At 59.7% G+C, this 9,297-nt stretch overlaps 1 protein-coding gene across 1 annotated transcript; it reads right to left on the reverse strand.

The window, feature by feature from the left end:
* Positions 1-6: 6 nt before the first annotated feature.
* On the reverse strand, positions 7-9,267 carry EXOC3L1 (exocyst complex component 3 like 1). The gene is made up of 13 exons (XM_055726751.1): positions 9,128-9,267; positions 8,008-8,168; positions 6,568-6,787; positions 5,600-6,260; positions 5,306-5,423; positions 4,990-5,115; positions 4,777-4,877; positions 4,227-4,337; positions 3,961-4,090; positions 2,802-2,924; positions 2,306-2,461; positions 1,756-1,880; positions 7-1,257 (listed from the first exon to the last, which is right to left on the reverse strand). The coding sequence occupies exons 1-13, from the start codon at positions 9,252-9,254 to the stop codon at positions 1,071-1,073; spliced, it is 2,346 nt and encodes a 781-aa protein (XP_055582726.1). The 5' UTR covers positions 9,255-9,267; the 3' UTR covers positions 7-1,070.
* Between the last annotated feature and the right edge of the window lie 30 nt (positions 9,268-9,297).

A 9,297-nucleotide genomic window follows, 5' to 3' on the forward strand; every position in this document is an offset into this window, starting at 1 on the left:
GGTGAGTGATTGCAGAGCTCAGGCCTTTATTTCTGGCAGTGGGGACAGGCAAGGACAGCAGGACCCGGCCTGCCACAAGGGAGGAAGCGTGGCAGAGCATGGAGGTCTCCCAGGATGCTGCAGGGGCTGGGCACAAGGATGCAGGCAGAGGCTTTGCTCCTGCTCTTCGTGTGGCACCTGGGGAGGAGGTGACCAAGGACTGGACAGCAGTGGAGGACGGAGGAAGAGCCAGTGCCCAGGGCGGTGCTGCCCATCACAGACAGGACTTGAACCTGGGGGCAGGAGGCTGCTCGACACCCGAGACACAACCATGATCTCCGAGAGGCTGGAGAGTCTCAGACCCCAGGTCCTGCCTCAGATGCCAGGAGCCGAGCAGGTCGGCAGGAACTTGGAGCCATTCCTTCACACCGGCAGGGTTAGGGTTGACGGCGCTACCCAGGGTGGTGAGACTTCCCTGTGCCCTTCTCTGTGGCTGTGGGCCATGATGAGCTGCCCATCACTGTCCCTGCAGGGCCCAGGCTGGGTGAGCGGCATCAGACCTGGGCTGAGCCATACCAGAGGAAGACCTCCTGTGGCCAAAGCCCCCTTGCAAGCCTGGGTCTAGCACAGCTCCAGTCTGCCTTGGCGCTGGGGTAGTAACAGACGCCATGGCCAGGACACGCTGGCCCAGAGGGCCGTCTGGAGACTCAGGGAAACCCAAATACCTCTGTGGCCCCACAGAGACGTGGGCTTACCCCAGCTGCAGCCTCCTGTCCTTTGCTCTGTGGCTCCTCTTTCTCCTGCAGGCAATAGGCCAGACCTGAGCAGCCCTCAATGAGCAATTCAGCAATGGGTTGACTTTCTCCTGACCCAGGTCCCCTGGGACTGGCACTTGCAGGAGACAGCCAGCTCAGTGAGGCAAGGCCAGAGGAGGATGGCATCTATCCAGACTGTCCCCAGCACAGGGCAAGGTGCTGTGTGTAGGGGATGCCACATGTTACCTCTGTTCTCCCCAAGCACAGCCTCGGAGGTGTCCTGTGTGGCCCATACGTCCGTGGGGGGGAGCGGGGAGCAGGCTGTGGGGCACAGTGTCAGGCACACTTGCCCTTGCGAAGGCAGAAGGGCAGCTCCGGCACAGGGACCAGGATGGTGCTGAAGATGGGCCGGTAACTCTCGGGCAGGACCTGGGGGTGCTGCGCCATCATCTCCAGCACCACGTGCCGCACCTCCTTGGAGACGTCACCCCGGAGATCCAGCAAGGTGGAGATGTGCTCATCACTGGGCAGAGAGCAAGAGATGAGTCCAGGTGCTGCTGGCCCACAGCTCTGTCCACAATGCTCATGTCCCACAAACCTCCCATGATCCAGAGAAGCTGAGCTGAGCCCAGGGGAGAGCTGGTACTCTGCACCAGCCAAACTTTAAAATTTGCCTGAAAATAACTCCACAAACCTTGTGAATTTGGTTTTGACATTTTCTGGGTTTCAGCTGATTCTGACATTTCCAATTTGGTGTTTTGCAATTTCTCACATTTTGTTTGGCTACCAAATATAGATGGGTGAATGCCACAGCAGAATTGCTTTTTCCTTTGTATTTTTGACCTTGGGACTTTGCAAGAGCCCCTCTAATCTGGAGCAGGGGAAAAGGAAACCGCAGGGAGGCAGGGGGAAAAAGCTCAGGTTTCTGCCTGCCCTGCAGTGTAACTGCACAGGGTCCAGCCCAAGCTTCACTTCCCTGGGCACACTCACACCTCCCACGTCTCACAGTGGGGCTTCTTACCTGACATCAGGGTACTTGGTGATGAAGCCCAGCACCTCCAGGCTGAGCAGCGCTGGGTCTTTGAGGCAAATCAGCTCCCGCAGAGCAAAGACAGCCTCCAGGCTCTGCTGGCTCTGGTCCAGACCCTGCAAGGGAGAGCAGCCCCACGTGTAAGACCAGAAGGTCACCATGGCTGCTGGTGAGATGCAGCCCAGTCCTCAGTGCCCATGTCGGGACCTGGACCCTTGCAATTCCTGTCTCCTTGCTCAGCATGTCCCACCTGTTGGGGCTGGCTCATGACTCTGCAGCCTCATCAACCTTCACCGGGCAAGGTAGGTGGTCCCCCAAGTCCCTAATGCAGCCAGTTCCTCCCCTCTTGGCCTCACAGCTGCCCAAGCGTAACAGCCACGTCTTGTTCATGGGCTGATGTACCCACCCCATCTGCTGTGGGCTGGAGGGGAGCAGGAGAGTCATGGAGGTGAGCTACGAGCTCCTTGCACTGACCTTGCTGCGCGATGACCCCCTCCCGTGGCACAGCCGTGGCTCCCCACCGCACCCAGGCACCCCTCACCAGTCCACAGAAGAGCTCCCGGAGCTGCGTGGCGTCCTGCAGCAGGCGGTGGCAGAGCTGGCCCCGCTCCTCCTCGCTCTTGCACACCATCTTCTTCTGCATGAGTGCCCGAAGGTACTGGCTCGCCACCAGGAGCTCGCTCTCCATCAGCAGGAGCTGGGCAGGTGAGAGCTGTTAGCACTGGGCACAGCCTGGGTGTCAGACCACAATTGCCCAGGGAAAGGCAGAGGGGAAGGTGGCCGGATACAACACCAAGCCATGGGGACAACCTGCTGGGAAGCGCCCCCAGACAGAGGGACAGAGAAAGTAGGTGAATCTGAGGAAACCCTGAACACCTCTGCATGGCGGTGCCCTCTGGACTGCTCCGGAGGATGCAAGCCCTCTGGCAAACCCAGCAGCAACTGCATCCCCTGCGCCCCAGCATGGCACCCAACTGCCCAGCCTCCCTGCCCTACAGACAAGCAGCCATTCGAAGGACCCCCTGCAGCAACTGTACCGTGAAGACAGGTTTCCTGACATGGGAGAAGTCCTTTGCATACTTGTCAATCACTTCACACATGTTGCTGACAAGCTGGGACCCGGAGAGCCACTTGCGGGAAGGCAGCTGCAGGCAGAGGGGCTGAAAGAAGCACAGGAGCCGCATACAGTGCCCCGGTTCACATCGCTCTCACAGCACCTGCCAGCTGCAGGGTGGCACGACATACCAGAGCCACTGCCTGCCTGCTGCCTGGCAGCATGGCTGCTTTGTCTTGCAAACCCCCCAGGCTCCTGCTGCCAGCCAAAAGTCAACGAGAAACAGAAGAGCGGTCTAGATCAGGAAATCATGGAACTGCCCCTCCCTGACACCCAGAGATCCACGTTTTGGGGCTTTATCTGGGTCGCTATGCCCCATTCAAGGGTAGCACCTGAGGTCTGGGCACCAAGCTGTTATCCACACACTTGCTTTTAGCCTGTCCTGCTAATTTTATTTTTAATTTCCACTCCTCTCCACTTCCCTTGTGTAGACATATCTTTGGCCAAGGGCTTTGATCTCCTGCCCTGCTGTCCTTGCCTGTCTTCCTGCCTGCAGGCAGACATTCCCTCTATGTCTCTACTGGGGCCACAGCAGTCTCCACGCTGCCTGCGAGCATTTGACCCTTTAGCTGCTCCTTTGTTTTCATGCCATTCAAGCCCTACATAGCAATGCCATTAATTTTTCCAGATTTTTGGTCCAGACTCCAGGAAAGCTAAATTTGACTACACTGGCAGGAAACAACTCAGGCAGTCACACGTGCTTGTATCCTCCGCACAGACATTGCCTCTCTACTGTTGGTTTTCTGCCATGAAACAGCCATAAAAAGGAGCATGAGGCAGCCTGGGCAGGCTGTGGCTCCTGGTCTCTGGTGGTTGGCAGTTTGGGGGCCACAAGCCATCTGCCCCAGAGATACAGGGTAGTGCTGCTGCGCAACAGACATTGGGCGAGCTGCAGGCAGTTTACCAAAGCCTAGGAGCCAGGCTGGCAGAGACGTCTGCAGGATGATACCAGGGCATGGGGTATGCGGTGGGGATTCTGGGCAGGAATAAAGCCATGCCTGGGGGTGTAGTCATAGGGCTGTTCTTGCTGGGGCCAGGTGCGTTGCAGCCCTGCCAGCCTCAGGTGCTGTGGACAAACATACCTGGAGGTCCAGGAGCAGCTCCTCCAGCAGCAGCTGGCAGGCTTTCTTCTGCATCCTGTCCAGAGCAGCCCAGAGGGACGCAGGGACTTCTCTGTGGGCAGCATTGGGGTGCAGGGAGGAGACAGAGGAGCTAGGAGAGAAGGGAGGGGACACATAGCCTGGGAAGCATGGTGGGGACACTGGTCCCGCAGCAGGGTGGTGAGGATGTGGCTTCCTTTTGGGTGGTAAGGTTGCTACAAGAGCTACAAGGTGCTGGTGCATCTTACCTGAGAGCCAGGTTGTTGTTGAGCATGGCCAGTAGGTAGGAGACATAGTACTTGGGTACAGTACGGTCCTTCTGGTGCTCCTTCCCACATTGCACTAGGGCTTCCCGCAGACTGCAACACAGCGAGTCAACCATGGTGGGCAGGCAGAGCCCCGGACGTCTTGCCACAAGGACCTGGAATCTGGGATGCTCTTGGGAGCACGTGGACCTCCCACAACCCTCCCAGCTCACTTGGCTCTTTCCAGCTTCTGCCACCAGGTTGGAGAGGGGCAGGCTGTTGGGCAGGGTGGGACAGCGGGACCCGTTCTGGACCTCCTTGAGGCAGCAGGGCTGGGTGCTACTGGAGTAGCACTTGGGGCAGGCAGACCCTGAGAGCTGATGGCCCCCAAGGGCTGAGACAGTAGTCACACTGGCAGACAGGCTGCCAAGCCTCCTGTGACCTGGATGAGCGCTGGGTGCCCCGTGGCAGATCGCCACCATCAGCCTGTGACACTTGGCCATGGGACCCAGGGTCTGTGAGAAAGGGCAGGGGTCTGAGGGGCTCCACTGACCGGCCCAGAAATGCTTCAAGCTCCTCCAAGGCCATGTTGTAGACCTTCTGCTGCAGAGAACTGGTGATCAAGGAAGCCACCTGGATATTCTCATTCAGCATCTGCAGAGGGAGAGTGCGGACGAGTCTGTGAGAGGCTGCAGGGCACAGCTCCCTTTTTGGGGGCTCCCAGTGTGGCCGTGTCCCAGCTGCACTGGTGGTGCTGGGGACCCACCTGCATGACAATTATGGGCAGGGCTGACTGAAAGAAGCCCTGATGGTCTGTCTCAGGTTCCTCTTCCCTGAACCATTCCTTGAACTCCACCTCCAGGGTCCTCTGCATCCACTCAAGCACACTAGCCTGTGGATGGATGCCCACCATGGTCAGCCCAAGAAGTCAGGTATGACCCCGCCGAGACCCAGCACACAGCCCAGCAGTGGGTCCTGCGCCTTGTCCCACAGGCTCATGGTCTCCTGCTGCTGTCAGAGCAGATGCTGGCTCAGTGGTGGTCACTGGGTCCCCGCACGCATTGACTGTCCCACTCACCCACCTTGACTTTCACCACGTATTTCCTCTCCATCTGATCCACGAGCTCAGGGGACAGGAGGGGGCCCAGAGCAGAAATGTCCACTTCTGGGAGAAGGTCAGGGTGACCCATCATCTCCGGGCTGGAGGGCAGAGGTGGGACAGGGCTGGGAAGAACCTGGATTTTCCAGGAGTTCCTGTCTCTCCCCCTGCCCTCCCGGGGGTCATCCCCAGGCAGCCAGAGCCACTCTCCCAACCCACCCGCATGCTGGTGGACAATCCCGCTCTCCACAAGCTCCCCTGCTCGGTTGGTGCTGACCTGTGGTACACACGCAGTGCCCACTCGAGGAGAAGGAAGAGCGCCTGTTTGTCCAGGTCCTCTTGGAGGATGTCCTGGAGGTGGCTGGTGAGGGCCTGGTGGTAGGTGGCCGTGCAGATGCTGAGGATGTTGTAGTGAGCTGGGACACACTGGACCATCAGGTCCTTCACCACACGCAGCTCGGACACGATGTCCTTCTGCAGCGCTGCCAAGTGCCTGGCCAGCCCTGGCCCCTGTGCGTCCATGCGGCTGGCATGAAAGTGGGCTCCTGTGATGGTGTCCTGAAGAACGTGGTAAAACTTCTGCCTCCAGCCCTTTGGGCGGCCAGGGGGCAGGAAGGTGGCCTCCAGGAGCAGAGTATCATCTATCTTCTCCTCCCGCTCAATGATCCTTACAGCGGTGACAAAGAGTATTGGGTCCTCGCGCACCAGCCGCAGGCTGCTGCCCACGATGTCCCACAGCTGCTTGGCCAGGCTCTCGTTGAGCTCCTGCAGGCCACCAAAGTAGGACAGCACAGTTGCCTGGGCACTGGAGAGCCTGCGGAGGTGCAGCTGGGAGAGGATGTTGTCCCGGAGGTGCTCCATCATCATGAGCTCCGCGTGGGCCTCCAGAAGGTGCTGCCCATGGAGCAGCTGCAGGATATGGGAAAAAACCTCGTGGACTGTGGGAGAGGGAGGAGAGATGCCAGAACTGAGTGTGGGGGGTGAAGGGGGCTGGCACCAGGGCCATGGGTGCGGGTTAGCAGGGAGATGGTGAGGGAAAGATCTGGGGCTCTGGGACACCGTGCTGGATCAGGCCCTAGCGAGGCAATGGTATCTGCATCCACGGAGACTTCCCAAACCCGAACAGCAAAGCTGGAGCAACCTGCTCTAGCTTTGCTGCCAGCCCTGCGCAGAGCCCAGAGTTGGACTGAAGCTCTCCCCAGCACCTTCCAGCCCAAATCCACGAGGACTGGCCCAGTGTCTTACCTGAGAAGAGCTGAGGCAGCACCTGGACCACCGAGGCCAGCTGCACATGCTCTGCCATCAGCACTCGCATCTGCTGGAGGCCCTGGAAGCAGTCTGCGCTGTCGAGCAGGGTCCACCGTGCAGCCCCTAGGTCCTGGCACACGCTCTGCACCTCCTGGGCCGCCGACTGCAGCTGCTCCAGCCCCGCACTTACCCCCTCCAGGTAGGACTGGACAGTTGACTGGGGAGCAGAAGAGGACGGAGGGGTGGTGAAGCAGCTCCCAAGGCTGGAGTACTCACATGCCGTTTGCCCCAGCCCCACCAGGTCTCTCTTGCAGGAGCTCTCCCAGCCCCACAAAGTCACACCTGCCTCTGTCACCATGCCATCACATCACTACATCTCCCAGACCTTCTGCGATGACCCCATCCCATCAGACCAAGCACACCCAGCTTCAGGAAACCTGCTCCAGCAGCAGGAATGGCTCATATGGGGGTGGGGCAAGGGGGACAATGGCTACTGTGCATGAGGTGGGAGAAAGGCATCACTTTGGGGTGACTGAGGCAGCAGGGTGAGCGGTAACCAGATGTTTCCTTTCAGTTTTAAAAGATTACTTTGCTTCTGCAAAATAGTAGCCGGGTCACAGGGCCCCACGTGCCCCCAAGGGGTATTAAGGGCACAAAGCACCTCAGTGGCCACAGGAACCCTCCTCCCGAATAGATTCCCATCTTTTCCAGCCCTGCAGCGGTGCTGGCACATCTGCATGCCCCATCCACCCATTTAACTCCCGGCTCCTGACGCCAAGAAGCACTTTCACGCAGCAGCACCAGAAGCAAGTTGCTTTCTCTGAGGCCACATCACTTAGAAGTTGCCTCCTGGACAATTCGCCCATGGTCAGGGTAGGAGAAACCATCTCCAAAATAATCAGGAGAAGGTTGGGGTGCTCAGACTGGCGTCCTGTGGTTAATTGTTCCTCAGGTTAAACAAAAAAAGGTCACCCTGAGCAGGGAGGTGTGCCGGGGGACTGGGGACAGCCCGTACAGGTGTGTGTAGACAGTGTTTCTCCTGCTGGGCTCGGCAGGCTGGAGCTCTTAGCCTCCCCCAAGCCATGGGGAAGGGAAGCATTTGGTGATGGGATGGGATGGTGATGGGAAGCACTGGCTCCAACACATGGGATGTGCTGAATGCCCTAGGTGTTTTGTTTTGAAGGATGGCTGCAGGCACAGGAGACACATTTACCACTTCAGATGCTGCCCAGGGGTAAGGCAGGAGTTGGTGGTGGGGTTTTTACCAGATCTTTTATCTGAAACAATTGTGTTTCTTCCACCAAATGCCAGCCACAGGACAAGATTTTGCCAGAAGTAGATGCAAAGATGACTCAGCACAGGAGAGGGGATGCTGGCTGGGATCCCTGCTTGGGGAGGCTGCGGGTACCCACGGGGTGGCCTGTGGCAAACACCCACCTTCAGCCGGGACCGGATGGAGCTGTTCCTCTGTGTCTCTCGGCTCCGGTACTGCCCAAGCCCCTCCAGTTTCTCAGGGCGGTAAAACACCCCTGAAGCCCATTTCAGGGCGGCTCCTCTTGCCAGCTTCTCAGCCTTCTCTGCTTCTGGCCACTCCTCATCTGGGGATGAAGCCAGGGGTTAATGAGCACAAGGAAGCCTCTCCTGGAGGGGCAGGAAGGGCCCCTGAGGCCAGAGGCAGGAAGCTGGCCGCCAGCTGACTTCCAAGCACATCCAGATGTGGGAAGCCAGACAGCACGACAGCAAGCGGGTCCTTTTGCAAGGGCCCCCCTGAGATACCACCGCTGCAGACTGGTGTTGTCACAGTGGCTGTGGCAGTGAGAAGGCTGCCCTGGGGAGCTGGCACCCAGCCTGCCAGCTTGGGCTGTCCCCCAGACCAAGTGCATGTCCCCATTGCTGCCCCCAAACACGGTGCTGGGGGGGCTGAGAGGAGTCTGATGTCACCTAGGAAGCCCTCAGCAGGGCTGAGGCTTCAGCAGTGAGTCAGCAGCTATCTCATGAAGGACAGACAGGTTGAGGTGAGGACAGGAGGCTCCCAGTCTCCCAAAGGCACCCATGCAGCTGTGGGGGACCACAGCGTCCCCCTTGACACAGGGTCTGAAGCCATGCCAAAGGCCTTCTGGCCAGAGTGGGGAGGGATGAGAACCAGCACAGTTATCACACGCCAGCCCCCATCCCCAGCGGTTCCATCGTTCCCCCCACCCCATCCCCAGCAACTGTGCAGCCCCGCGGGGATGTCAGCCAGTGCCAAGCCCTGCTGGGAAGCCTGCCCGCACGGGAACCCTCGGGGATGGGGGGGCTTCGGGGGACGCCAGCCCAGCGGCTTTGAGGATAAGCTGTGCGGTGAGCAGCACTGCCCCCAGCGCAGCTATCTCCATCAGGAAGCAGAGCCAGGCCTTCACCCCTCCAAAAACACAAGGCAGCAGCCCCGGCACAGGGAAAAGGTCCAGGGGGTGGCAAGGCAGAGGGCGGGGGAGCCCCCAAACGCGCCGCAAGCAGTAGTATCCCCCCTCTGCCCAGCGCCGCCAGCTCCCCGGGGTGGCCGCACCGTCCCCGTTACCTCTGGGGCTGCGGGCGCGCCCGTCCCCCGCGGACAGGCCCATGGTGTCCGGGCGGCGCGGAGGCGGCCCCCGGCGCTTCCTCAGCCGAGCAGCCGCACTCCTCAGGGCCTCGTTGTGCTCCCGCATCCGCGCTCAGGACGTCAGGGACGGGGGGGCGGAGGGGCGGAGG

This window comes from Falco cherrug, chromosome 14 (genome assembly GCF_023634085.1).
Source record: "Falco cherrug isolate bFalChe1 chromosome 14, bFalChe1.pri, whole genome shotgun sequence".
Lineage (NCBI taxonomy): Eukaryota > Metazoa > Chordata > Aves > Falconiformes > Falconidae > Falco > Falco cherrug.

Excerpts from the sequence above, each read along its gene's own strand:
- EXOC3L1 (XM_055726751.1), bottom strand. The coding sequence starts at position 9,254 with ATGCGGGAGCACAACGAGGCCCTGAGGAGTGCGGCTGCTCGGCTGAGG. Across the intron at positions 2,925-3,960 it reads AGCTGCTCCTGGACCTCCAG|CCCCTCTGCCTGCAGCTGCC; the intron begins GTATGTTTGTCC and ends TGCTTCTTTCAG. Across the intron at positions 2,462-2,801 it reads TCAGGAAACCTGTCTTCACG|CTCCTGCTGATGGAGAGCGA; the intron begins GTACAGTTGCTG and ends TCACCTGCCCAG.